The sequence below is a fragment of the Ursus maritimus genome, unplaced genomic scaffold, assembly GCF_017311325.1.
Source record: "Ursus maritimus isolate PB19 unplaced genomic scaffold, ASM1731132v1 scaffold_3, whole genome shotgun sequence".
In the NCBI taxonomy this organism is placed as follows: domain Eukaryota; kingdom Metazoa; phylum Chordata; class Mammalia; order Carnivora; family Ursidae; genus Ursus; species Ursus maritimus.
Window position 1 is genome coordinate 5,958,442 of NW_024425563.1, and position 27,920 is coordinate 5,986,361.

Below are 27,920 nucleotides of genomic sequence, written 5' to 3' on the forward strand. Positions count from 1 at the left end.
GCCCTTGGTGCTGCAGGTGCAGTGGGCTCCGGGCCCGGGCACCGAGGGGGCACTGGATGACTCCCCTGCTGCAGGACCCTTCCACCTATGACTCCAGGCCTTCAGCACCCACCCGCCGTGGTACAGGTAGGCGCTGCCCCCATGGCCCCAAACCCAGAAGCAGGAGCCCTGGGACCCCACTGAGAGGTGCTGGCTCTTGACCTCCAGTCATAACCCAAGGCCCCCTCTTGGCATTTCTGTCCCGCCCAAGCCGTACCTATGACATGCTTCTTCCCATCCCCTCCCACTGCTGGGCCATCCCCCAGATCCTGCTGACATCTCCTCCCACCCTTCCACTACCCCTTCTGAGTGCCTTCTCCTCCTGGCTCCCTGGGTTCTGCCTATCAAAGCCATTCGGAGCCAGGAAGCAGCGAGCCTGAAACCAGGTTTTGGCTCTGGTGAAAATGGTCTGGGGCTGTGGCTCATTCCATTTCCTCCACTCGTAGACACGCAGACACACACCTCCTCCATCCTCACCGGCGTGTGCGCACGCATGCTCTCTGCTAGCTGGGGGGGGCCTGCTGACACCCAGCACAACTTAGGCTCTAGAAACCTAACCCCAAACCTTCTTTGGCAAACCTCTAAAATCCTTCCAGAATCCAGGCAGGGGTTTGTTCTTGGTGGGAGGGGGAGGTGGTGGCAGCCTGTTGCGTGGCCTTGGGTGGGGCCAGCCCTGTGCTACCACCAGGCAGGCCTCAGACTCAGAGATGCTCCAGGCCCATCGCATGTGAGTTGGACTTCCTGGGCCTCCTCTTGGCAAAGTGTAAGGAGGTTGGCCGGGCTAGTACCGTATCGGTGCCCCTGGTCCAGAAGGAGGCACTGAGGCACTGGGTGGAAAGGCTGCCTGCCTGAGAGCCCTGTTCAGCTGTGGGAAGGGGCAGGATCTGGGTCTGAGGCCTGCCCAGCCCCACCTGTCACCCTGGCTGCCTCACCAGTGGGAGTCTCCTCTGACAGGCTGGGTGCTAGGGGACCCTAGAGGTGTGAAGGACTTTGTCCTTACCCTCAGGACCGGAAGTCCAGCAGGGGGACAGACTTGGGAAAGCCCACGAGAAGTGCTACAGCAGACAGTTCAGGCCCCAGGGCTCTGAGGAGCGGAAAGGCCCCAGAGGAGCAGTGTGAAGTGGGCTTTCAGAGGAAAAGGGGCTGGGTGAAATGAGGGTGGCTTTCCCAACTTCTTCCTCAGAAAGGGCCGAGGAACTCTCTCTATCCTGCCTGGGCTGTTCCCCTCCCTCCCACCCCTGTGGCTGGCTTGTGCCTCCAGGAAGATGGTGCTGTGGCTGGCTGCCAGGGGAGCCCAGTGCTGTCACCTGGTGCTGGCCACGGGGCAGACAAACGCTGGGCGGTGCAGGAAAGTCAGTGCCCCACACAAAGGTCCTGCCTTAGCTTAACTGCGGGCCTGTCTCCCAGCTTGCAGGGGTTGGTTTTTTAATGCAGAAGCCTAAAGAAAAGGCCTAAGCCGGTGTACTTGCTGGGCAACTCTAAAGTTCTTGGTGTCTGAGGGTGGAGGCTTGCCGAGCAGCTGGGGTCCCTGGGAGGTACCCTAGAGCCAGGGGCCCCCATGTGGTGAGTCCTTGTAAGTCGTGGCTGATTTGGGGTACACTGAGCTAAGCCCTAAGCTGGCTCCCCAGCAGCACTAGTTCGGTGCCCTGGGTTGATCCAGACCTTGCCTGAAGGAGGTGATCACCCTGAAGGATGGGCAGCAGGGGAGGGGAGGCATGGGAAGCCTGGGGGGTTGGAGGCTCTGAGAGCTGTGGGTACATCCTAGCGACACCTGGTCCCGGAGTGGCCTGGTCACAAGGTGAACGGAGGGTCCGTCCTGAAACTCCTGGGGGCCTCCCCATGTGATGAAGGAGGCAAGGGGTGAGGTGCTGGGGAAGTTTCTGGCGCATTGTTTTAGAGCCGCATTAACATGAGATGGGGCTTCATTCAGCACGTGCAGTCCCAGGCATGGAGACGGCTTTGACGCTTGGCGGCTCGGGCACGTGCTGTCATTTGGATGCTGACAGGCCCCGTGCTAGCGTCTAGACGGCGCGGTGGGCGCACTCCCAGGCGGGCAGCAGCTGGAGGCTGTCTTCGCCCCGAGTGCTGGCAGTGTGATTGCAAGTGAGAGCTCGTTATTAGTGAGCGTGAAGTGGTGGAGGTAATGAGCTGAAGGTGTCACCAGGAGGGGGTGTCATGGGAGGAGGTGTCAGGAGGTGTCACGAGAGAAGGTGGAGTCGCAGACACGTGGGCTGAGTGAACGGCCCTCAGGTTCCGCTGGATTCTGTGCCCTCTCGGATGACCGTGCCAGAGGCGTCGGCCCGCTTCTGGTGGGCACTCTGGCTGACGGACACCTGGGGAGGCCAGGGCTGTGGCTGCCAGTATCCCCTGCTGGTGAGGGATGTGCAGACCCTTGGTCACTTGTGAGGACCCTGCAGGAGAGGAATTGCTCACTTCAGCCTGGCCCACCTCTTGATTTGCTTCCCAAGCTGTGAACCAATTTCTTTGTTACCTAAACTTAACTTCCAGGAAATTTGAGAATGTGTCTTATGAGCATGTGTCCCGCTCATGCCTTTCCTGGAATTTACAAACTTGGATCATCTCCCATGTCAACCTTCTTTCCAGACCGAAGAACATTCTGGGGCCTGGAGTGAGGAGCAGCGTGCTGTGGGGAGGGGAGAAAGGCAGAGACAAGAAGACACAGGAGGATGTGCTGTGCTCCACCTTACTCCAGAAGGGGTCGGGGGCACTTGGCAAAGACACATGTAGTGAGCAAGTCAGGACATTGGAAATACAGGGAGGGAATATATGGGGCAGCCAAGGATGGCATTAGTGCACAAGGCACAAGCCGCAAGGCCCGGAGGCCCCATCCACAGTGGGAGAACAGGGGCGCTCATGGCATTCGCACCGCCTAGAAGCCAGACCGTTTGCTCCAAGACGCTGTGATTTCGGGCCCTGTGACCCCGAGAAGTGTCTCCTATGTGATGACGTGAGGGGGACACTGGGTGACAGAGCTAAGCACAGGTTTCCTAGGCCAAGGCAAAGACCAACACAATAGTATGCAGCCAAATAAATATTGCTGATCATGGTCAATCCCAAGATAAAAGTTAGAAGGACTAGAGGAAGACATCGCCTGCCTTCAGGAAATGATCTACACTTTAATATTTCCAACAACAGTTTTGAGAACTGTCAGGCAGCAGGAAGGTTTATTTAAAATCGGGAATTAACTACAGAGTCCCACACATTCTTGGGGAAGGGTAATATCCTTGTAGGAACATAGAGACCTCAACCAGCACACATGCCCAGCAGGTGAGTTTGGGTATAGCGTGGGCCCAGTCACTCGCCTTCCACCGTAGATCGTGAGCCCACGTGTCAGGGACATATCAGCTTTATTGCAGGGCCAGCCGGACTAGAGAAAGAAGCTTGAACCTGTGTTTGCTTATCTGGGGCGTAGGAAAAGGTTAAGATGGGCTCCCTCCTGCCAGCAGACACACCCCAAAGGGAAGGGCAGGCTGCACGGAACAGCCCTGATGTCACCACCCCTGACCCAGGAGAGGAACTTGTCCAGCAGACGTCAGACGCCCCCAGCTCCTCAGGCAGAGAGCCCCTCCCAAGGGGTGGGAGAGGTGGCAGGATTATTCCAGAGTCTTCTCTCCAGAGGAATAGAGTAGAGGTCTCCCCGTGAACCCATGATGACAAGAGCACAGGGTTCCCTCCATGGTTGGGTGTGGGGCTAGCCATCTTGCTGACAGCGACACCAAAGCTCAAGTCCTGACCTGGGAGTGACATTTGACCCTCCCCCTTCTCTCTCCATTGGGACAATCACCTCTTCCTTTGATTTGATTTCCTAGACATGTCTTAGTTCCATCCTCTTATGTCTCCGTAATGACGCTGTTGTCTCCTACCTGGACCACTGAGGTAGCCACCCAAGTCGTGGCCCACTCTCAGTCTGGACCCCTCCTCCCAACCCCAGCCCACTGGGGTAGCCAGGGTTCCTGCAACACAGACCTGATCTGTTCTCTCTTCCGTTTCCTCACCGGCTTCAAGGGCCTGCCCTCACTCAGGGCCTTCCCACATGCTGTTCCCTTGGCCTGCAACACACTTCCAGCTCCCTTCACCTCTCTAAATCTGCCCATCCTTCAAGTCTCTACTTAAACGCCACTTCTTCCAGGGACACTTTCTCCCACACTGATTAGGTATGACGTCCTAACTTCTTATGGCTTATAGCGTGTACCAAAGGTTTAAAGATTGCATCATACTGCTCCTTAAAGGCTCAGACTGCATCTGTGGTGTTCCGCACAGTACAGAAAAACATTTCGTGAATGAATGAGGCAGGGGGTGGGAGGAGGTGGCTCTGACAGTTGATCTTAAGAGGACCATGAGGGGCGGGGCGCCTGGGTGGCTCCATCGTAAAGCCTCTGCCTTCAGCTCAGGTCATGATCCCAGAGCCCCTCATCAGGCTCCCTGCTCAGTGGGAAGCCTGCTTCTCCCTCTTCCACTCCCCTTGCTGGTGTTCCCTCTCGCTGTGTCTCTCTCTGTCCAGTAAATAAATAAAAATCTTAAAAAAAAAAAAAAAAGAGGATCCTGAGGGGCACCTGGGCAGCTCAGTCAGTTAAATGTCTGACTCTTGATTTCGCTTCAGATCATGATCTCAGGGGTGTGGGCTCGAGCCCCACGTCAGGCTCTGTGCTGGGCGTGGAGCCTGCTTGGGATTCTCTCTCTCCCTCTCCCTCTGCCCCTTCCCTGCTCTCTTGCTTACGCTCTCTCTGTAAAAAAAAAAAAAAAAAAAAAAAAAAAGAGGACTCTTGGTGATCCCCTTTGTATGGTTGGTCCTGCTCCTCTTCTACCCAAGACACCCAAGGGTAGCCTTCTTTAACTACCCACCTTGGCCTGGTTGACACTCAGAGCAGCCTTGGCCTCATGCCTGGGCAGCAGTCCCCTTTGCAGTATGACCTGTTCACCATGTTCACAGACGCTCCTTCCATATTTAGTTGTTTGGTTTTTTTAAAAAGATTTATTTATTTATTTTAGAGAGAGAGAAAGAGAGCAGGCCTGGGGGAGGGGAGGGTGGGGAGAGGGGGAGGGGCAGAGGGAGAGAGAGAATCTCAAGCAGACTCCCCACTGAGCACAGAGCCCAACATGGGGCTTGAGCCCCCCCCAAACCCACCCCCCCACCCTGAAATCATGACCTGAGCCGAAATCAAGAATCAGATGCTTAACCGATTGAGGCACCCGGGCACCCCGTCTTTAGTTGTTCTTGTGATGAGGAGAATCTTCCTTCCGGGGACCCTGGTCTTGCCCTTTGGAGTTCTAGAGAATAAACGCTCTTCTGCTTCCATGACATCTGACTGCCTCCAGTCGTTTGCCTCCCCTCCCCGGGTCCGCTCTCAGGAACATTCAGGTCTGGCTTCCTCAAATGTTCCTCACCTGGGGGCCCGTGCAGGCTGCTCTCGCCCTTGGTGCCCACTGCGAGAGCCAGAGGGGGGTGCTGCCTGATGCCGGCAAACAGGCTTCGGGGCTCCCGGGGCTCCGTTGGAAGGTGGGCTCTGCCCCTCATCAGCTAGGCTGATGTGGGAAGACGCACTTAGTTCTCTGAGCCTCAGTGTCCCCGTCTGTAAGGTGGGACTTGATGCCCCTTCTATAAAGATTCAGAGGGCTGCTAAGTACCGAGCACTCAGCTCAACAGCCAGCACCTGGTACCCCTCATCAGCCCGCGGGCTAAAATGTGGTGCCCGGTGCCGCCCTGCGCACTACGGCATCCAGGCGTCATCCACAGACCCTGTGACCATGTCCCCCCAGGTTCCAGGCCCAGCTTCCATTCTCGCCACCCTTATAGTGTGGGCTCATAAAGGCCTGGAGTCAGTGAGCAACCCCTGGGCCTTTCCTCCCCTCAGCTGAGAACGCCATTCTCCCTGCTCCCACATCTTGAACTCAGATGCAGAGTTAGCTTTAGCCTGGCTTCCCAGTCTGACGCAGTCTGCATATTTAAGCCTTTAATAAAGTTTCAAGTTGGAAATAAAAAGCCAGCCAGCAGGGTGGAGGAGAGAGCTCCGTGGTGCTCTGGCTGTCCTGGGCTGTAAGCAGCTGAATCCACAGCAGGGGCCCGGTGGGTGGGCTTGGGGGAGGGGCCCCAGCCATCAAGGGCCCAGAGGAGGGGCAGAAGCTGAGCTCCAGCTCCCTCCGAGGACCCCACTTCATCCCACCCAGCAGGAAGCACTCTTGCTTTTGTGCCTCAGTTTCTCCTTTGACCACTTACTTTTACCACCCCACCACCATCTTACTCTGGCCTCTTCCTTCAGGAGAAAACTGTCTCAGACACCCTTTCAAAGAATGCCCAACGGGTGGACTAGGGCCCCACCTATCCAGACTCTCCCACCCCACCCCCAACAGTCCCACCCCTCACTTCAGCAGCCCCCGGGACTCCAGAGCAGCTCCCACAGGATGGAGAAGGGCCAAGCAGGCCCAGGGCAGAAGAGTGGCAACCACTGTTGACTGAGATCTTAGTGCAGGTTTTAGGAACTGTTTTAAGAATTTGTCATGGTTTAGCTGATTTATCCTCACCGCAAGACTAAAATGATAGTATTATCATCATCACTTTCGAGATGAGAAACTGAAACACAGAGAGGTTGAGTAAACTTCCCAATGGTTAGTGCAAGAGCCCCAGTTGGGGTCTGTCCACCACATCTAGCCCCCAGAGGGGTGCAGTGACCCAAACCAGACGGGCCCTCAAAGAGACAAAGCAGCCAGCCTTTTCTGTAGACCCAGGCCAGCCCCTTGTACCCCAGCACCTAGACCCAAGGTCAAAGGCTAGTTGTCCTGGTGCTCAAAGCTCACACAACTCATTTACATTCATTGCTGGGTGCCTAGGACTTTAGAGTTTGCAACCCCCAAAATGGTGTGTGTGTGTGTGTGTGTGTGTAGTAAATTGGAGAAGTCTTGCCACTTAGAAAAGGGATAGCCCCTCCCCAATTCCATCTGACTGTTTCCAAGTATATTGGTGGGCTTGTATTGCTAGATTTCCAGGTTTTTAAGAGATTCTGGAAATCTGGCTTTTTATGTGAAATCTCTCAATTTTTAAGATTTTAAAAAGTGTTCAAGAAAGACACTATGAGTTAAGCCAAACCTGTTTGCTTTGCACCTTCCTTCTTGGGCTCCCCTCATGCCATCACCCCCAACTGGTCACCTCTTCTAGCCTTCGGGCCCAGAGCCCTAAATCAGCATTGCTAGTCCAGAGAACTCGAGGGGCCCAGGCATCATTGGACCCCAGGCTGAGAAACACCACACTGAGTTGGGGTCACTTTAAGCAGTCTCTTGCCATCAACGATTTTTAAACAGAATGCAGAGAGTCTTGTCAAAAACTTGAGAATCCTGCCCTAGAAACAGGGATCCCAATGGGGGGTGCTAATGGAAAGGACTGGAGGTAGAATCCCCAGTTGCAGAATCCCCCTCAAAGTTTGAGTTTTAAACCCAGAACAGCGGCTGGTGAGGGAATTCAGGGCACCTCTGACAACCAACGGTATGACCTTGAGATCAGAACATGGCAGTCTGAGCCCCATCTTTGACACTAGTTCCCTGTCTGGCTCTGAGTCAATCATTAACCTTGTGTTCTCATCTTTAAAATGGGTATAGTAATATTCAGCCCTTTAACTTCCTGGGATGTTGAAAGAACCAAATTAAATAATGCATACTGCACTGTTTTGTAGGCTATGAAGCTCCGTAAAGATGTATGTGTGAATTTGGAGGTGTTTGACAAAGTCTCTCCCAATATCTTGAGTGTGACACATAAACGTGGGCTGGATGCAGTAGTGTGCGGGTAAATATTTAACAACTGGCTCTTGACAGGGTGGGAAGGGGGAGCTGAAATCTGATTTGTATTATTTGCCAATTTCCATGGTATAAATACTCCTACCACGGCTGATTTTAAACTACCAACATGACACTCCAGCACATCACTGCATGTTACTACGATTGAGTAAATTTGCTGCCAATTGAAGACTCAACCCAAAGGTTGTAGATTGTCTGTCTGGAACGAGGGCTTTGTCTTTCCTCTTCCAGTACAGTCAGCACGGACCTGGGTGAGGAGAGAAGGTCATGCTCATGGATCTGTGAATGACACATAGCTGGAAAGGATGGCAAATATATCGGATTACCGAATTGAGATTCAAGGGATCTCAAGCTGGAATAATGGGCTGATTCCTACAAGATGGATATCAACAGGAATAAATATAAGTTATCTGTTCTTGAATCCAAATAGGCAATGTTAGAAGTAGGGGATGGGAGACACGTTTTGGCACAATCAGAGTAGAAAGAGAATTGAGGTTTTAATTGACAGCAAGTTCAATGAAAGTCCAAAGTGGGATGGATGGTTACCAAGGAGTGATATGCTACTAACAGTGATGGCTTCGTTTGGACCTCCAGGACTTAAAGAAAATTCCCGCATGTGTCCCCTCAGTACTGTTTTGCTATTCGCAATAAGCTGGTGAGAGAGCTGAAGTGGCAGTGTACCCATTTTAAAGATAAACAGACTGAGGCTAAGAGAAATTGACACAATGTGGCCCTTTTGTGCTCCTGTCAATTGGTGGTGGCAGAAAGACTCAACCTCAGCTGTTCTGGCCCCAGGCTTGGCCCTGCGTTGTGCCCATAAGCACGTTGTTCTCAGTGCCGTGCTTTCGGGGTCGAGGGGAGAGGCGGGTGGCCCTTGGACAGGCAGGCCGGTCACAGTGGGTGGCTTTAAGGCTGGAAATGTATTTTCTGGAGGCAGGATGCCAGAGAACAAGGTGTCGACAGGGGGCTTGGGTCCTTCTGAGGCTGTGAGGGCAGATCTGCCCCGGACCTCGCTGCTTGACTTGCAGACAGCCGTCTTCCCCGAGTCACGCGTCTTCCCTCTGTGTGTACCTGACCCTGTGTCGTAAATTTCCCCTATTTTATGATCCCGGTCATATTGGATTAGGGTTACCCTATTGACCTCATTTTAACTGGATTACCTTTGTAAAGACCCTATCTCCAAGTAAGAACACATTCTGAGGGAGGGGGGTTAGGACTCCAGCAAACGAGTTTGGTGGGGGGAGACACACTTCAGCCTGTGCTGGGGGTACTATGACGTCTGCTTCGGAATTTGGAGCTGTGTCTTATGGAGGAGGGAGAAGATGAGTTCCAGGTAGCCAGAACGTCTGGGAGGTGACCCAGGCTCACACGCACCACAGGAAGGTCCGAGGTCCCCGCTGCCCCCTGCTGCGGGGACACCAGCTCCTCCCTGGGCTGGAGCTTTCCTCACTAGGGGCTGCGTGGAGCTGGAGGGAGGTCCCGAGCCCTCTGTTCCCACAGACACCCCCGGCATTCACCAGTGTGCACTGGTACAGCCCCATGGCGGGCTCCACCACTGCCCCCCACGGGCTGCCCCTGCAACCTCTGCTGGGGCTTGGGCACAGCGACTGGGGACACCCTCGGCCATGGCTGCAGCTAGCTGCTGACTTCTCCACCACTGCCACAAGGCTGGCCACCCTGCCAAGCCACAGCCCCACTGAAGACATAGCTGTTGGGGGCTGAATGCCTCTTTTTCCCCATAAGGAAGCCCAGAGCTCTGGAATGGGGTGCACGGTGCCTGCTCCCCCCAACCCCCTGCCAGAGCAGCAGCTGTCCTGGGGCAGGAGCTGACATGAGCTTCTCACGGCTTCGATGCCGTCAGCCCCACCCTACTCTATCCAGTCCTCCAACATTGTGTCCCAGGGGCTGAGGCTGTGTCTCATGGGTGCGTGGGCAGCACTTGGCACCAAGCGCTCACACAGGAGGTGCTCACTAAGTGCGCGGCAGGATGGCAGAGGAGGAGGGGGACAGGTGCAGGAGGAGGCCCTGCTTTTCCTCCGGATGCTTCCAGCAGCAGCTCCTGAACCTCTGCTTCTCTTGGCCCGACGGTCGCCCTTACGAACTCTTCGGTGAGAGTCCAGTGGCTTTGCCACTTCTGGTGGCCTCTGAATGTCTTCCTTCCCCCCTTTCCTGCAGTCTTTACCAAGTTTTTGCACTGCATGGATAAGCTTCCCATACAAGACCCACCCTGCCTACTAATGCGCTCAAGGAGGCTTCCAGCGGTTGGGCCAGAACCCAGACTCCGCTTGGGCTCCCAGAGCCACCAGAATTAGCCACTGTGAATAATTGCCCAGCTGAGCCCTCAGACGTCCCCTCCGTGGTATTTGTGATGGTTCCTCAGCAGAGGGGCTCTGAGGGCTCCCTGTTTTCACCAGTCTCCTAGCTGGGGGTCGTTGGACAACAGGACCGCCAGGACCCAGAGATAAGGCAGGGCAGTGCAGCCTCGCCCGCAGAGTCGGGCAGGCTCAGCATCAGGAAGCTCTAAGAGCAGCAACTGTTAAGTGTCTCCTCTGTGCTGGACCCTGTGCCCAATTCTGCACGTGCACGACTTTATTTCAAGCCTCACATCGACCTGTGAGTCAGGCGTAGGGCGCCCTGTCTTGAGGACAGGGAAGACGAGGCTCGGACAGGTGAAATAACTTGTGCAAGGTTCTGAGCTGAGTGTGAACCCGGGACCATCAGACTCTAGATCAGAGGTTCTTCACCCAGGGCAATTGTACCCTCCAGGGACAAAGGACAGTGTTGGGAGATATTTTTGTTTGTTGCACTGAGGGTGGGGGTGAGGGCGGGGGGCGTGCTGGTAGAATTTCCTGGATAGAGGCCAGGGATGTTACCAACATCATGAGGCAGCCCCCACAATAAAGACTTATCCAGCCCAAAATGTCAGTGGTGCTAAGGCTGAGAAGTCCTGTTCTGGAGTCTAAGCTCAGAGTCATCGCACTGTGGTGCCTGCAGAGACCCTACCCAGGGCAGTGTGTTCAGAGCCTGGGAGAGGACAGGACCCCGAAAGAACTGGAGTGACGTGCAGGGCATTAAGGCCTCATTGTCACAGCCCGGTCCCAAGACAGACTAGGTTGCAATGGCCAAAGCAAAAGCCCAGATCTGGGAGCAAGGGCAGGGGGGCAGGGTTGGCTGAGGGGCTACCTGGAGGGGATTCACTGGGTTGGGGGGGCACCAGCTGGCCTTAATTACAAAGGACTGTGAAGCTCAGGGCTGAGCACCATGCAGGTCCTGAGGCCATCCTCCTCCATTTCCCTACTGCCTGCTCCCTGGTGAGTCTTCACGAGGCCTCTTGGCCATCACCACAGCTCTTTGAGCCCAGGAGTAAAGACGGTATGCTGTGTGGGGACACGGGGGAGACTGAGCCCTGCTTTGACTGCGAGACCTTGATCATAGAGCAGCTTCAAAGACCATCTCCTCTTGATCCCATGCACTTTTGGCCCTGTTCCCCCAAGAAACCTGCAGTCCTTTGCACACGGGTGGAGCTTTTGCCTTTTGCTCAGCTCACTTCTACCCTCCTTAGGCCCAGTGAGAGTCTCCGAGTTCTCCAGACCTATGGCCACCAAGCGGCACGGGGAGAGCAGGACAAGGTTGCTCTGGGGCTGCGCCGGAGCACTGCCCGCTTCCGGCCTATGGCTAGGACCACGCGTTCCCAAAGCAGGCAAGCACTGAGGTGGCTAGGTGGAAGTTCTTTGGAAGCTTCTGTGTCTCAGTGCAGTGAGAAGCAAGGGCGTCAGCTCAGGAAGGGGAGCAGATGTGGAAACTCGCATAGAGAGCAGAGCGGGGAAGGGCGTGCGTGGAGGAGGGACAGCGGGACAGCTGCGCAGCATGAGGCCAGGTGAAGGGGGTGCTCCTGAACAGGGAGACCCCGTCAGGGTGCTTAGGTGTCTCTCTGGCCACATTCAGGTGCCAGGTGTGGGGCAAGAGTTGGTGAAGCTGGATTTAACTCTTAAGTAAGAGAGTCAGGAGTATATGCAAAGGAGGTGAAATGATGAATTTTATGTTACGTATGTTTTATCATAATTTTTAAAAAAGAATCCTATGTAACAGTGTAGTTGTGATGAGGGGTGTGGGTCAGAGAAATGGACCAGAGGTTCCAGTGGAGTTACAGGCTTCGGGAATCAGGGAAGTGGACAGAGTGAGCTGGAAGGACAGGAGATGGTGGTCGGAGTGAGGTGTTTAAGGCTGATTTTGGGGTGTGGGGCTGCAGCTGCTGGAATGATAAGACCCAATAGGTGACCTGGAGCAAATGGCTGAGGGAGGGTGGGGGACTTCTAGAGGAGAGGTGGCCGAGGGACGAGAGACCGAGGTATGGCAAGGACCACCCATGAAGATCCCAAAAAGCAGCAAGAAGAGGACAGGCGTCAATGAGTGTCCTCGAGTGGCAGGGAGGGTCCCTACCCCACTTTGAGTCCAGGGGTGGGGAGCTCTGGAGAAAATACTGACACCACCAGTGGCAGTTTCGAGGGCAGTGGTTTCTGGAGGGCTTCTCTTGCAAGAAGGCAAAAGGGCTGTTCACAGAAGTGGCCCAGCGTTTTGGAAATTTTACTTATGACAGACCGCACAGTAGAAGGGTTCAGGTTGGGAGATGGGCCTCTGAGGGGAGTCCGGGGCCTTCTGTGGGGCTGGACTCAAGGGAGGAAGTACATCGTGACAGGAAGGCAGGTGCACTCAAGGCTGACCATGGGGAGGGACAGAGTGTCGTGTTGGGGGGGGCACTCGCAGCCCCCACCCGTGCAGTGTAAAAGTGTCCTCAGACCCTGAGGGCAGGTCGGGGCCTGCCCTTGATCCCTCACAGAGCTGCAGGTATCTGGGAGACCAGGTTCAAGGGTTGCTTCCAGGCAGGTTTTATCTGTACATTCCACTGCCCCCCAACATTTGGTTTGGTTTCACTGAAACATTTGCCAAGGGAATGTACATGAATTTTTTTCTACTCAGTTTTCTTCACTCAGGTGACATCCCAGACCTCAGAATGTAGTGGTTGGCCGAAATCCCTCGGACCACCTGGTCAGAGCAGTAGCTGAGACCTCAGAAGCTTCCCCGGGGATGAGGGGCAGGACATTAAGCCACCAGGAGACTGTCCTGACACTGGTCATGAGGGAGCAGTGAGCTGTGGGGGAGAGAGGAGAGGAATCAGAGGTGCCGGGATGGGGCTCCTTTCTGCCAAGAGAAAGGAGGGCCGGGGCCTGGGAGCCATGGGGTGCAAGCAGGGCAGGAGTGATGGCTTCAGCCAGACAGAGGGCACTGTGGGATGGGTGGGCTTCCTGGGCTCTGGCTGGGGGGCAGCCAGGAGGCTGGTGGAGGGAGGTAGGTGGTGAGAAGGAGGGGCTTGCTGCTCCTTGGAGTCTTGATAGCCTGTGAGTCCTGAGAACATGGATCCCTTGTTTTTGCCCCTGCAGCTAGCTAGATAGGCCGGTGTTGGTCTAGAGGCAGATGGGTGGGGAGCAAGGATGGTTCTGTGGACACCTACCTGCCCCCCGCACCAAGGAGAGCCCTGCCCCATGTCCCACCCCCTAGGCTGCAGGATGGGAGCTGGGGCAGTTAGAGCACACCTCAGGGTCCCACATAAATACCTCCCCACAGACCAACCCCATCCTGGCCAAAATGGGGAGCAGACCAGTGTGGCTCGTTTTTGCTCAGCATTGTAAGCCGTAGGATGTTGCTACAAGGAACCATCTCATTTAACGGCCGTCATGAGGGGAGAGTGCAAAGCTGCTACAAATCCAAAATGTGCCCCCCTCTGGGCTGGTGGGAGCTCCGGCCCCCAGTGACCAGCAGTTTCAACATGCTGCCGTTTGCAGTTATCCTGTGTATGTGAGGTGTAGGTGCGGGGCAGGGAGGGGGCACAGAGCACCCCATTAGACTGAAGAGATCCACACAGAACAAGAGAGGAAGGATTAACTCATTCCACTAACCTTTATCATACACCTGCTAACTGAGCAGGACCCTGGAGATCCCAAGGCAAGGCTTGCCCTGCTCCCAGGAGGCTGACGGCACAGTGGTGAAGGCTCACTGGAAGTGAGTGACAGTGAGTGACAAGGACCAGGCTCCACCTCGGGTTAGCAGCAGCCCTTAAATGGTGTGGGCCTATCTCTGTATGTCTCTGTCTCCCTTTCCTTCCCACCTTGTCTGCCTTGGTTCCTGTCTCTGTCTTACGGAATCCTTGGATTTCAGGGCAGGAAGGCCCTAGGAATCATCTGGCCACCCCCCTCCTTTTACTCCTGAGAAAGCTGAGGGACAGAGAGATACAGCGACTTGCCCAAGGTCACACAATTATTTTGGTGTCCTAGTTTATCTTTGCGTTTTGCTTCTTTCTATCATATTTGTCTTTCTTGTGTGTGTTTGCAAAACTGACACAGAAGCCGAAGTCATACAAAGAGGCAGACAGCCCCCTGGCTAGTAGCAGAGGGTGTCCAGGCACAGAAACATTCTCGCACAGAGAGGGAGGTACCCAGTGCTGCTCTGGCCTGGGAAGAGTAGTGGGGGGAGCCAGGAGGAGGAGGAAGATTGTGCTATGATGTCCCAGGCCTGTTCTGCCAATGTCCTGTCTGCTGGCTGGAGGAAGCCCCTCACCAGAGGTGGGGAGGGGGGGCGGTGAAGGTGCAGATTCCCTTCCACCCATCTCTGGGGACTGGGCCTGGCCCCAAGGCCTAGCTGGAGTTCCTCGGGGGCTGGGATTTAGGCCTGGTGGGTGGGCTGAGTCAGAGCTGCCTCTGGGACCCCTGGCATGCCCTGGGGTTTAATGACCAGAGGAGAAGTTGGGGGCTGAGTTTAGTGATGGGCCAGAACACGGACATCAGAGGTCCTCAGCCTGAGAGTTCCAGGTGATCTCACTGTCTCTCTGTGTCTCTGTGTCTGTCTGTCTGTCTGTCTCTCTCTCTCACACACACACACACACACATACACACACGCTGCCGTCCCAATCAGTGAGGGTAATTTCATTTTGCTAAGGAAAGCTTTATTGCTGGGGGTATACGGAAAAGGGGGCAGCAGAAAGAGGTCTCTCCCTTCAGTCTGGTTTCCTTTGTTCCTCCCTCGCCTTCCTCCCTCTCCCCTTCCCAGCTTCCCTCCTCTCCTAGCCTCCTTCTTCCATTCTCCCTCCCGTGCCCCTCCTCCCCCCTCCCCCCCCGGCCGCCACTGAGTCCTGCAGCTAGGCCCTGGGCTGACCTTCACCGGGAGGGAGGCCGCAGTGCGCATGCCCGGGCCGGCTCCCGTCCGGCTCCAGCCGCTGCCCGGGCCCCTGGCGGGCGAGGGCGAGGGAGGGAGGCAGCGGGCCGGGACGTGCCCCCCGCGCCCGGCCGCCCTCCGCTCCCGCGCGGTGGTGGTGATGGAGGGGGTGGGGGATGCCGAGGCCGTCCCGCCGGCCGCGGCGCATCTCTCCCTGAGCGGGGAGAGGCGCTTTGCCATTTGGTGCTGGTGGTGCTTCGGAGGGAAGGAGAGATGGGGGGACGGCAGGGGGGACTCCGGCTCCGAGCCGCAGGGCGGCCGCCCTCTGCCCGGACACGCGCACGGTCGTCCCGGAGCACGGCCTGGGCCGGTCGGGCCGGGGCTAAGGGCCCAGGAGGGCTGGGAGGAAGCCCCCGCCATCTGGAAGCGGGGCTTTCCCTGGGCCTCCACCGGACCGGGGCCGGAGCCTGTGGTGGTGGCACTGCTGAGCGCTCTTCTGGGGCTGAGCCGTTGGGGATCCTGGCCTTTGTGAGGTGGGAGTCTTGGCTCAGGGGGCCCACACCTGCGCCTCTGCTTTCTGGTCTTCAGGCTCCCCCGTGTCTGCACAGCTAGGGTTGCCCCCGTAAAAGCAGCATGCAAATGTACCTAGTGGCTGGTGCCTTGTCAATCGCACCTTGTGAGTGGGATGGGGAGATGGTGCAGACGTGCCTGTGTGTGCAAATCCACGTGGTTCCCTGTCCCTCTGGCATTCGCACTGGTGTGCGTGCCTGAGGGGCATGCATGCATTGTGTATCTGTTGTCTGTGCTGGAGAAGTATGTCTCCCAGAGAAATGGCTGGGATAGGTGGGGAGGAGGCCCAGAGGCTGGGGTGGCCCCGGGAGGGAGTTAGTTGTGTCTTGAGTGATACTCTCCAGCTCCTTGGGTAGCACCAGAGCCTTTGGTCTAACCACCTCCTGCAGTCTCCTCCCCACCAGGACCAGTCCCCTCACAGATGCAGGGTATTCCCACTCTCCTTCGTGTCCCTCCCTCAAATATAGCTGCCCAAGCTGGGGTGCCCATCCGCCTCTGCTGTCTTCTTTACCCAAAAGGCCTCTCCGGGAGTTGAGAACTCTGAGCTTTACACAAAGCCTAAAGCTTTACACAAAGACCTCTAAGGTCTGTGGTTCACGTGTCCATGCTAGAAGCCCCCACAGCGGGTGGGGGTGCCCATGGCGACTCACACCTTCAGGTAAGTGGCAGAGTACGAGCTCCATCCACTGGCCCACTGAGCTTTGGGTGGTTGCAAGTGTTAGCAGGCATTTGATGCTAATTCCCCGTGTCTCAGCATGGGGTTGGGTGGGGAGGGTAGATAGGGACTTAAAGACCAGTTCCAGTTTGGAAAACCAAACCTGACCTCTCAGACACTGGTCAGGCAAGTGCCAATTCATGACATAGCATAAATGGCAATGGGTATTCAAAGAAAAGAAAGGTTGGTGCACAGGAGTGGGATCAGGGAAGGCTTCCTGAAGGAGGTGGGGCCCTCACTAGGCTTTAAAGGATGAATGTGATCTGGATAGGCAGATGAGCAGTAGGTAGAGGGATTCCAGGCAAAAGAATAGTGGGAGCAGAGGCTTAGACATGGGAGGGGTTTGGAGGTTAGCAGGCAAACCGGAGAGGTCACCTCCCCAGGTCACCAGTAGCCACTTTCATGGCCTGTGGCAGCCACCCACCTGTTCCCACCCTGCCAGGACCCAGTTTCTGCATGGGTGAGTCTAAGGGGAAGCTGGGTAGAGATTTGGTGGGAAGGGGACCTCTTGGTTCCTTGCTAAGCCAGCGGAAAAGGAGAGTTATCCTGGGCCACTCTGGCCTTTCAGAGGACTGACAGTGGACACCCAACTGAACGGTGGCTGCCAGGAGCACAACTAGGGCCCAGGGAAATCAGGCTGCAGGCAAGAGGACTCTCCACACAGAACACTCCCTTGGTTCTTTGTCTGACCTCTGAAGGCGTTCTGAAGGGGTTGAGGGTGAGGATCCCCAAGTGCAATTCTGGGTCTTGAAGGTGTACCTTCAAATAAATTTTCCAACAAATTCCCCCAGGCACTGCCCCACCCTCACCTGGGTTCTGACAGTGCAGCCCCAAGAGGCACGTAAACTGGACCCACTGTCACTGTCGTCCCAAAGCCCTTGGGCTCTTCCTCCAGAAGGAGGAGAGAGGGGTGTGGCCTTTGGGGGCCTGGGTGGTGCTACGGATCCCAGCCTGGAGATCTCAGGATTTGCCCCTCCTGTTTCCTGTCCCTCCTTCACCCCAGGGAATGCCAGCTCCCTCCACACTGCCTCTTCTGGGGCTCCCTCACAATCCCACACTTAGCCCCGCTTTCTTTGGGATCTTGAGGCTGGTCCTACCATACCCAGCAGCCCCAGCACCTCTGGGTCCCCTGCCCCCACCTCATGCCCGGTTCCAAAGCCGTGAGGCTCTGCTTGCCTCATTCCCTCTGCCCATCCACCCAAGCACCCACCCCAACCCCTCTCCTTCCCTCACATTTTCTCTTCCTGTTCTCAGGAGTCGGATCCACCCCTCTTTTCCGAAATACTTCCCCTCTTGCCCTCACTTTCTCACATAGAGACAAACAAAGACTCCCATACCCAGAAATAGACTCACACAGAGCTGGAAGACACAGGCCATGTCCTGCCACACACGCACCCGCAAGCGCGCACACGCACTGGCGGCTCTCGTGGAGGGAGGCACACAGAGAAGGCATTTGTCTGTGCACGCACATAAACATCCACACCCACAGCCACCGAGCCATGCCCACACAAGGGTGCAGACACACACGGCGGGCGAGACAAGGGCGCACACATCTGTGGACCGAGGGGACACCGCCTCCCTGGGCACACCCACCACTGACGGCCTGGTGCAGGAGGAAGGCCTCCTCCGGGCTCGGCTCCCCCCGGATTCCTTCCAGCGAATGTTTCCCTACTTGGCCTGCCAGGTCTCTGGGGAAAGGGCCTCAGAAATGCAGCAGGAGCCACTTGGGGGACAGTTGGAACTGACTGTTCCCTGCCTGGCCCTGCCGGCGAATTCCCTAACCGAGAAACTATTTGTGGCGAGAGCCCGGGTGGCCGGCGAGCCCCCCGCCACCTCCCCTCGCGTCCCCTCCCCGCGCCGCCTCCCCGCGGCCCTCGGGCGGCCTCGGGCTGCAGTGCCGCTGCCCAGCGCCCGGGAGCCGGGCTTGCCGGCGTGCCTCGCCGCTTATCTGCGCTGTTTGGACAGCGAGGGCTGGAAAGGCAGGCGTTTCTGTCCCCGCCGAGTCAACAGGCAGACCCCGGGCCGCCGGACTATTTCTGTCTTATCAGTGCAGGAATGCGGCAGCCGCGGCGGCGGCGGCGGCGGCGGCGGGCGGGCGGCGGCGGCGTGGGCCGTGGGCCGTCAGGGCAGCCCTGAAGGGGCCCCCTCCCCACTCCGCTCGAGTAGAAGTGTGAGAGAGCCCAGCAGGACTCAGAGGGGAGAGTTGGAGGAAAAAAAAAGGCAGAAAAGGGAAAGAAAGAGGAAGAGAGAGAGAGAGTGAGAAGAGCCGCTGAGCCCACCCCGATGGCCGCGGACGAAGTTGCCGGAGGGGCGCGCAAAGCCACGAAAAGCAAACTTTTTGAGTTTCTGGTCCATGGGGTGGTGAGTGGGGGAAAGTTAGCGGGGGAGGGTGAGCGAGCTGGCTCGGGCTGAATGGAGGGATGATCGGGAGGGGCCGGGAGGGGGCTCTCGCTCTCCCACCCCTCTGGCAGGGGCGCCACGGCCCGCGGCCCAGCCCCAGGACTGTGCCGGCGCCCTGGCACTCGAACACGTCGTCAGGCGGCGGGCCGGGGATGGGTGCCCGGGCGGGGACGGGAGGCGTTTGCATGGGTTCTTGTCAGGGGCTGGGGGTGGGACTTGGGGACTGTCCCCCCCAAGTGTGTGGGGGGTCCCCTCTGTACCAGATGTGTTGTCTTCTGTTTTTTTCCTCGTTGGCCCAGGTGTTCCCCTGCTCTGGGGGTGGGGGTGGGGGACAAGGCTTCTGGTGGGCTGGGTTGTCTGCTCATCCGTTGGGACAGTGTCTCTGATTGTGTCTCTGGGAGCAAGGAGCAGGTGACCCTGGAGGCACTGTGCGCGGGAAGCTCTCTGGCTGAACGACCTCTGCATCCTGGCAGGAGGGCTCTGGGGCTTTGCTGATGGCCTCTGCCATCAGGGTCAGAGAGAGACCCTCTCTAGGGACAGACCCCAAGTTAAGGTGTCTGAAGATTCCCTTGGCAGACTCAGCCACCAGAAGCTGATGTCCTTCAATCCTCAAAGGTGTGAAGGAAGGGCTGGAGTCAGGGACGTGAGGCCTAGAGGCCAAAGGGGCAGGGTGGCACCTTCCTGCCAGGAGCAGACCTGGAAGGCACACAGGGAGCCTAAGGGAGCCCAGGGGGACCTGAGGGGATGGGACCCCAGGCTGAGGCAGCAGGAGCCAGGCTGGGAGAGGTGTGGAGGGCAGCAGAATGGGAGAGGCAGGGGCCGTAGGACTTGGAATGGCTAGTGGGGTTGGAGCTGGGTGCAGAGGAGGCTGTCAAGTTGACTATGGCCAAATTTGGTTGTGACCCCAAAGAAGGCACATTCTTGGAGAGGGAGGCCAGAGTCCCTAGAATCTTGGCCCTTCGTTGGGGTGGTCCCAGCAGCTGGCACAGCCCTCTGGGGGCTCTGGAAGCTTCTCTCTCAGGGCCTCTTCAGCAGATCAGCAAGTATCACTGGCCTTGAAAAATAGGAGAGCAGCTGATTGGGTAAAGGGGCTTCCCTGGGGCAGCCTGTCCTCCAGTCCCAAAGATCTCTGAAGCAACTTCCCAGGGGTGCTCGTGTCAGTCAGCCAAGTTGCCAGTCCTAACCATGCTGCTTGGTGAGGTCCCTTTAAAAAGGCCCATCTAGGGAAGAGAGGGGGCTATATGTGTGGGGTTTTTGTTGTTGTTGTTGTTGTTTTTAATTTGGCCAACTTAGAGCTTCAGTTCTTGGGTGGCTGTGAGTCCCACCGCTTCACTCCCAGTACCCCATCTGCACTGGTGGGGCTGGGCCTAGGCTCCATTCTGGGCCACCACTCTAGAGATATGAGTGACAGGATCAGGTGGGGTGGGGGAAGCAGACACATGGACGGGCAGTTTTCACTGTGGGAGAGATGGGCAGAGACAGCTGGCTGGCTGGCAGTTAGGGTTAGACCTAGTGCAGGGCAAGGGACAGGAGGGAGAGTGGGCAGTTAGAAGGAATTCACCCAGCTGGGGTTCAGGGCTCCTCCTTGTGCCTGGGGGCATCTGCACTCTAGGGGGCAAAGTGGGTAAAAGGTAATGGGGATACAGGGGCTACATCCCTTGCTCCCTAATCTCCTTCGTGCTCTCTTTGTCCCCATCACACCCACCCTCCACTTTACAGCCCCTCTGGCCTTCCCCAATCCCTCTTCTGGAATCTGGACAAGTGGGGTTTTTAAAAGTCTGTGAAACACTTCACTCAATGAATTTGCATCTCATCTACATCCCATCTGAGGTGGCAAGGGAATACACCTGCCTCATCTTGCTCTCCATGGCCCCCTTTCAGCCCTGACTTCCTACCTCACTGGGGCGGGGTGGGAAGTGGAGGAGTTCTGGAGGATGGAACCATCTCTGGTAATGCAGGCGGACAGGAAGGGAGAGATGGATGGAAGAGGAAATGCCGCTGCTTTTGAGCTCTCCAAGCCCTCTGGGCAGCCCACCTCCAGCCCAGCTGCCTCCTGTCCTGTTAGGGAGTCCTGGTAGGGTGTGACCTCACCGGCTCCCATGGCCTCCAGCCTTCCCCTTAGGAGCAAATTAGGGGGGGGGGGCTAAGTCGTCAAAGCCCCTGGGTGTGGAGGCCTGGACTCAGCCAAAGGGGGTGTGGGTTGGAGCTGAGGGGTCAAAAGCAGGGGCCCAGAGAGAAGGCTGGGTTAAGGTGGGGAGGGCAAGGGCCGGGCAGGACAACCCAGGAAGTGGACCCAGAAGCAAGGAGGGGAAAGAGGGGCAGAAGTCCTAGCAGGGAGCTGGGCCTCTAACCCGGATGAAGCTGCAGAGAGCAAACAGCCCCAGCCCCTCGGGAAACGGCCGTTCAGTGCTGCCGTTGCCAGAAGGAGCTGCGTGACCTTGGCCAGGTCGCTTTTCTCCTTGAGCCGCGGTTGCCTCATCTGTCCAGTGGGGTTGGAAGGACCCCTCAGTCTGTCTTGCGGAGGAACATGTGGATGTGAACATCCTTTGAAAAGGTTGAAAGGCGCCATTAATATTCATTTTCGCGGTACCTTCCGCAAATCCGAGGCTGGCGATGCCCAGTGCAGTTGCCTGGCTTCAGTTAGCTTCCTGCGGCGAGACGCAAAGCCCCCTCCGCCAAGTCGCGCGGTTGCGGCGCCCCTGCCCCTCCCACCCCTCGTTCGCGCTGGCGGCATCAGGGTCACCGGCCGGGGGGCTTGGGGTGAGAGAGACGCGGCTCACGGCGCCTGGAACCGGGCCCTGGTCTGACGGGCGGGCGCCTGTTTCTGCTTCACCTCCGCCCCCGCCCCCCCCCACCAGCGCCCCGGGATGCCGTCTGGAGCCCGGATGCCCCACCAGGGGGCGCCCATGGGCCCCCCGGGCTCCCCGTACATGGGCAGCCCCGCCGTGCGACCCGGCCTGGCCCCCGCGGGCATGGAGCCCGCCCGCAAGCGAGCAGCGCCCCCGCCCGGCCAGAGCCAGGCCCAGAGCCAGGGCCAGCCGGTGCCCACCGCCCCCGCGCGGAGCCGCAGGTGAGTGGGGCCCAGCGCGGAGGGGGCGGGCCACGGGACCCCAGGGACGGGGTGGGTGAGGAGCGAGATTAGAAGGAGCGAGGAAGAAGGATCAGCCAGGAACGAGCCGTCCTGGGTGGGATGCCCTCTGGGGAGGTGGGCCGAGGGGGCACTGGTCTGGTTCCTTTGTGTGCCCACCGTAGAGACTGAAGCTGCGGCCGTCGCGCCCTTCTCCTTGTCACCTGCTCGGTCCTTCTCTCCACCCCTTGTCCCCAGGTTCTGGGAGATGCTTCAGTCTTTGGGGTGGGGGTGGGGCTGGCGGCAGGACTGAGGGCTGAGCTCTAGGGACTGTGTTTCTCCAAGTGTGGCTGTCCAGTGCACGGTGCTCAGTCCCCTGGCTTGACTGTTGAAAAGCCCCACTCCAGATATTCTCAGTCTGACTCTCTGGCCAGGGGGGTGGAGCCTGGGGATTTGCCCTGTGGGTGGGTGGTCTCCTGCACAGTCCTGCTCTGGGGTGATTCCTAGGCACTCAGAGGTTGAAGAGCTGCCATAGTCTGTTCTCGGGGACCAGGTCGGCCCCCCTAGCCACCAGGGGCCAGCCCATTTCCCTGTCTGAGCCAGCTGGTGGCACCCCAAAAGCCCCTGCTGGCGTCTGGCAAGAGAGATGCCCCTCTGGGTTTCACTATTCCACCAAACACACATGCTTCCCTTTGCACCCCAGATGGAGTCCTATAACAGGAGTAATATGGATTTTACCTCATTATTAAATATTTTTTACACATCAAGGAAAATTCACCATTTATAGGAATCCCATGATGAATTCTTTTGCAAAGTGAATCATCCTTTTATACAGTAAACAAGTTCCTGGTTTGTCTGGTATAAATGGAGAGTTTCACATAGATAATTTCTTCAAAACAAATCAGACCTTTAATGAAAGGTGCTTATCTGGCCTTTGAATAGGCTTTTGGACAGGAGGGGGCAGTGGTTATCACCACACAGGGACGGTACAGAGCCATCCTCCAGGCAGGGTTCTAATCTCAACTCGCCAAGGATCTTCTGGGGGTGCTTTTGGAAATCAGAAGCAGCTAGCAGGGTCAAGAAGAGTCCAAGTCCCAGCTGCCACCCCAAATCCAGCCTCACACCCCACAGGAGAACCCTCTCTGTGGATCCCTCTGGGTGTGTTTCCGGACCGTGTTGGCAGGTGATCTGAGGGCCTGTCAGCATCCCCCTCCAAGCCCAGGGTGCCAGGGGTGCAAGTGCGCACCAGCTTCACCCATCATCTCCTGCTCCAGGGAGGGAAGAGGGTGTTGGCTCCCCTCCCTCTGAGCTCAGGCCAGCTTGGACTGTGCACCCCTGCTTAACAGAAAGGGAAAGTCCTCAGAATCCCTCCTCCCTCTCCTCTGTCCTCCCCCTCCCTAGCTTTTCTCAAACAGTTTTGCAGCTCCCCCACCCCCCCAACCCCTCCTAAGTCTAAATTTCTCTGGCCTGAGGATGTGGTGGGGTAGAAAGGGGCTCCCGGGCTAGAGAAGGGATGGGGCCACGTCTGCTCCCCACAAGAGGACATAGTGCCATGCCACACACCACTGCCCGTAGCCCCTTGGGCAGGCAGACAAGCGGGCTGTGGGAACCCCAGCCAGGCGGGTGGAGATGTCGGGATAATTTAGCAGGTGGCCTCGTTACTCCCAGATCTGTCGCCATGGTAACCTGGTTTTTTCTTTAAAAAATGTACAGTGCCAAGAGGAGGAAGATGGCTGACAAAATCCTCCCTCAAAGGGTGAGTGCCTTTCACAGCAGCCCCCAGCCCACCCCCCATCCTTTGCTGCTCTGCCTCCTCTCCCCCCACCCCACCACCCTGGGCCGCTTCCCCTCCCCCCTGAGGAGCAGAGCTTCATCGTCACAGCCACTTTCACTTTTTGTTTAAAAAGCTAATTAAGAAGTGGGGCTCCCTGGCCAGAGGGAGGGGGTGGGGCAGAGGGAAGGAGCGGATCCGCAAGAGGTAGGGTACTGGGCCCCGGGGGTGCAGTGGACTGAGCTCCAGCTCCCCGCAGACATAAATAAAGGTGTGGGACAAAGAGGCACAAGAGCTAGGGGACCAAAGGCTGGCAGGGGGAGAGAAGGGAGCTGAGGCTGGCCAGAAGGCCTGGACGTCATAAGTGAACCCAGGCCGAGCTAGGCGTGGGGGTAGTACGGCTGAGATGTCAGGTGGAGCGACAAGGTGGGGTGTCAGGGTAGAGGCAAGCAGCAACATCTTCTGTCTCAGGCACCCCAGGGTCCTAGGCACTTTGCAGACACCCCAGGAAGGTCCAGAGGCCATGTGACAAGGGCAAGGACAAGATGAAGAGGTGAAGCCGTATGCTGGGCTCCGTGGCTGCTACGGCCTCTCCTAGTGATGAAGTGCTTCTCCCTCAAGGGAGAAGCAGCTTGTATCCCTGCATGTCGAGGTCCTTTCTGCTGGATATGCAGTTCTGGGGAGAAGTCCCCGTTTGCACTCTCAAAGTTGCGTGCCTGGAACCTGGCCAGCTCCCCTCTATGCTCTTTGTACCCTGGGACCGCATGACATGCACTTTCCACCTACAAGACTGGCTGAGCCCCTCGTTCCCGCCTTGCTCCTTCTCTTCCAGATCCGGGAGCTGGTCCCCGAGTCCCAGGCTTATATGGACCTCCTGGCATTTGAGAGGAAACTGGATCAAACCATCATGCGGAAGCGGGTGGACATCCAGGAGGCTCTGAAGAGGCCAATGAAGGTGTCTTGATTTGGGGGCAGTAAGAGGGCTCTAGGTCCTGTTCCAAGAATGGAGGAGTGGGATCGCCCCGGGAATGGGAGCACACAGTGTTTGCTCTGTACTACACTCTTTATTTCTACAGCAAAAGCGGAAGCTGCGTCTTTATATCTCCAATACTTTTAACCCTGCGAAGCCCGATGCTGAGGATTCTGATGGCAGCATTGCCTCCTGGGAGCTGCGGGTGGAGGGGAAGCTCCTGGATGACGTACGTCCTGGCCCAGGTCTCTCCAGGTGTCCTGGGGTGGGTATGGGGCTGAGCTGAGGACAGAGCGAGATGTTTGCACTACGGGTTAGGGAGTCAGCCCCGGCCAGGGGTGGGCGGCCTGAAGAGACAGCCCGGGTGCAGAGGCCTGCTTCTAACCATGCTGCCCTACCCGACCGGCCCCACGGTCCCTGTCCTGCCCCCACGGTCCCTGTCCCTCTCCCACAGCCCAGCAAGCAGAAGCGGAAGTTCTCTTCCTTCTTCAAGAGTTTGGTCATTGAGCTGGACAAAGACCTTTATGGGCCTGACAACCACCTAGTTGAGGTAAGACCCAGACCTCTTCTGCCCGGGAACTGCCACCCTTCCGCAGACCACCGTTCCCTCAGCTGCACGGACCCGGATCAGGGACCACCCGAGAGCCCCTGGCCCCAGCAGCCCAGATGGGCCTGTGAAGTGACCCAGCTCTCCTCCCCCGGGCAGTGGCACCGCACACCCACCACCCAGGAGACCGATGGGTTCCAGGTGAAGAGGCCGGGGGACCTGAGCGTACGCTGCACACTGCTCCTCATGCTGGACTACCAGGTCCGTGCCCCTCCCCCAGGCATCGCCCGAGGCCCCCCACCTTGGCTTCAGGGGAGCACACATCCCGAGAGACCCCATCTCCTCCCTACCTCACCTTCTCCAGAAGCATGTTTCCCAGGAGCCCAATCATCACGTCCCCCCAAGTCCCAAGCTGCCTGGCCCTGAGCGCTTCCCACTCCCCCTTTTTTATTTTCACGGCCTCTTTTCTCAGCCTCCCCAGTTCAAACTGGATCCCCGCCTGGCTCGGCTGCTGGGATTGCACACGCAGAGCCGCTCAGCCATCGTGCAGGCCCTGTGGCAGTACGTGAAGACCAACAGGCTGCAGGACTCGCATGACAAGGAATACATCAATGGGGACAAATACTTCCAGCAGGTACCCTCTCCCCTGATCTCAGGGATGTGGGGGACAGGCAGAGGTCCCAATAAGGCAACACCACCCCCCTCTTCTAGATTCCTGGGTATCACAAATGGTAATCAGGGTCCTAGTGCAGGCGCTACCCTACCATGGCGTAGCTTTGCACTGCAGCCCATCCCTTTTAGCCAAGCCAGTTTAGAAAGATCTAGAACCTTAAAAGGCCGACAGTTTGGGGACCACAATATTCTTGGCACCTGGGAGTTAGGATGCCTGGGTTCTAGTCCTGGATCCAGACTGTACCAAAGTAGAGATTATTATTCCTAAAGCTGTTTAAATAAATACGCCAGATAAGCCTGAGGAGTAAAATAACAGTCGATGTTTATTGAGCACTTGCCGTGTGCCAGGCACTGTTGCAGGCAGCGTGGGCTCATCCACTTAGTTTTCCCAACCGCCCTGGTAGTTGCCATCCCCACTCTGGACATGAAGAAACCGAGGCCCGAGAGCTTAGGGGACTGGCTCGAGGTTGCAGTGTTAACAGAAGAGGCAGGATTTACACCTTGGCGGCCACAGACCCAGGGCCAGTGCTTACAACCACTGCCCCGTGCCAACCCACGTCCTTGTCACACTCCACCGCCCACAGACACCCTGTCCCAACCCCAGCAGCGCTGAGGAGTTAGACTTGCTCTTGGCGTCTTGTGGCCGTCCCAGAATGGAAGGATCTAGGACTATAGTTACACCCTTTTCAAGCAGATGAGATTGGTCTCTTTCTCTCCTACTTCAGATTTTTGATTGCCCGCGGCTGAAGTTTTCTGAGATTCCCCAGCGCCTCACAGCTCTGCTATTGCCCCCTGACCCCATTGTCATCAACCACGTCATCAGGTGAGGCCCCAGCTTGATCCTCAGACCAGGGAATCACTGCAGTCCTGCCCTCCCTCTTCCTCCCACCCCCGTCCCACCCCGCCATCTGCCCCCGGGACCCTTTGGCCTCTGTGGGAGCAGCACGGATGCCAAGGGCCGGACTTCCCTGGCAGCGTGGACCCGTCGGACCAGAAGAAGACGGCATGCTATGACATTGACGTGGAGGTGGAGGAGCCGCTGAAGGGACAGATGAGCAGCTTCCTCCTGTCCACGGCCAACCAGCAGGAGATCAGCGCTCTGGACAGTAAGGTGGGGCCGGAGCCCACAGCCGGAGTGGGACATTAACCCAGAAATGACAAAATACAACAGACGAGAGCACGGGCCTGTGGAGAGATGAAGGGGGCAGGTGGCCCTTCCCTGGCTACTTGGAGCTCTGCCCATCCCCCCTCCCCCGGACGCAGAGGCAGCAGGGACCTGAGGGATTGCCCTTCAAAGGAACAGCAGCCAATCCCTCCCCCCACCGGCCCCCCTCCTCCTTCCCCTCCTCTCCCACATCACCATGGCCAGGTGAAAGCGCCTGACTTTCTACCTGTAGATCCATGAGACGATTGAGTCCATAAACCAGCTCAAGATCCAGAGGGACTTCATGCTAAGCTTCTCCAGAGACCCCAAAGGCTACATCCAAGACCTGCTCCGCTCCCAGAGCCGGGACCTCAAGGTGAAGGGGACTCAGGGAGCACTGGATGGAAGACAAGCATATTGGGAAGACAGTAAAGGTTGTTACACAAGGGCTGGCGGGGGTCCGGGCTCAGGGCTGACCCCACTGCTCCCTCCCAGGTGATGACAGATGTGGCAGGCAACCCTGAGGAGGAGCGCCGGGCTGAGTTTTACCACCAGCCCTGGTCCCAGGAAGCCGTCAGCCGCTATTTCTACTGCAAGGTGTGGAGGGGCCCGGGTACCTCGGGCCTCCCCCTCCCCTCGCTCCAAGAGAAGCCTCCCTTCCCAGCCCCGTCTGTGGCCCTTGCCCCTGCACCAGCCCCTTGGCACAGAGGAGCCCTCCCTGCCCCCAGATGCTCTTCCGGGGTGGCTGGGTGGTCGGGACTGCCCTGTCACTCACCAGCAACAGCGTCACCCTGCTACTGCTCTTATTTCCCTAAAGATCCAGCAGCGCAGGCAGGAGCTGGAGCAGTCGCTGGTTGTACGCAACACCTAGGAGCCCCCGTGAAGGAGCCACCGCGGGCCTCCGGGCCTGAGCCCTGTCCCCCGGGGCTCTGCCCTCACTTCTCTGACACCTTCCGGGTGAGGCAGGGGAATGATTAAAGGTCATGCATCTGAGAGCAGCCTTGTGTGTCATTGGC

The 27,920-nt window shown here is 57.5% G+C and overlaps 1 protein-coding gene across 2 annotated transcripts; it reads left to right on the forward strand.

The window, feature by feature from the left end:
• SMARCD3 (SWI/SNF related, matrix associated, actin dependent regulator of chromatin, subfamily d, member 3) lies at positions 1-27,897 on the forward strand. 2 transcript variants are annotated; one of them, XM_040643793.1, is made up of 13 exons: positions 1-126; positions 21,592-21,803; positions 23,514-23,556; positions 24,404-24,526; positions 24,648-24,770; positions 24,996-25,091; positions 25,248-25,349; positions 25,561-25,722; positions 26,486-26,583; positions 26,736-26,871; positions 27,158-27,280; positions 27,400-27,501; positions 27,722-27,897. In XM_040643793.1, exons 1-13 carry the CDS (start codon positions 88-90, stop codon positions 27,773-27,775), a joined length of 1,413 nt encoding a protein of 470 aa, XP_040499727.1. In that variant the 5' UTR covers positions 1-87; the 3' UTR covers positions 27,776-27,897. The 2 variants fall into 2 exon arrangements, with proteins under 2 accessions (XP_040499727.1, XP_040499726.1); XM_040643792.1 differs by lacking the exon at positions 1-126 and adding an exon at positions 18,455-18,694.
• The last annotated feature ends 23 nt before the right edge of the window (positions 27,898-27,920 follow it).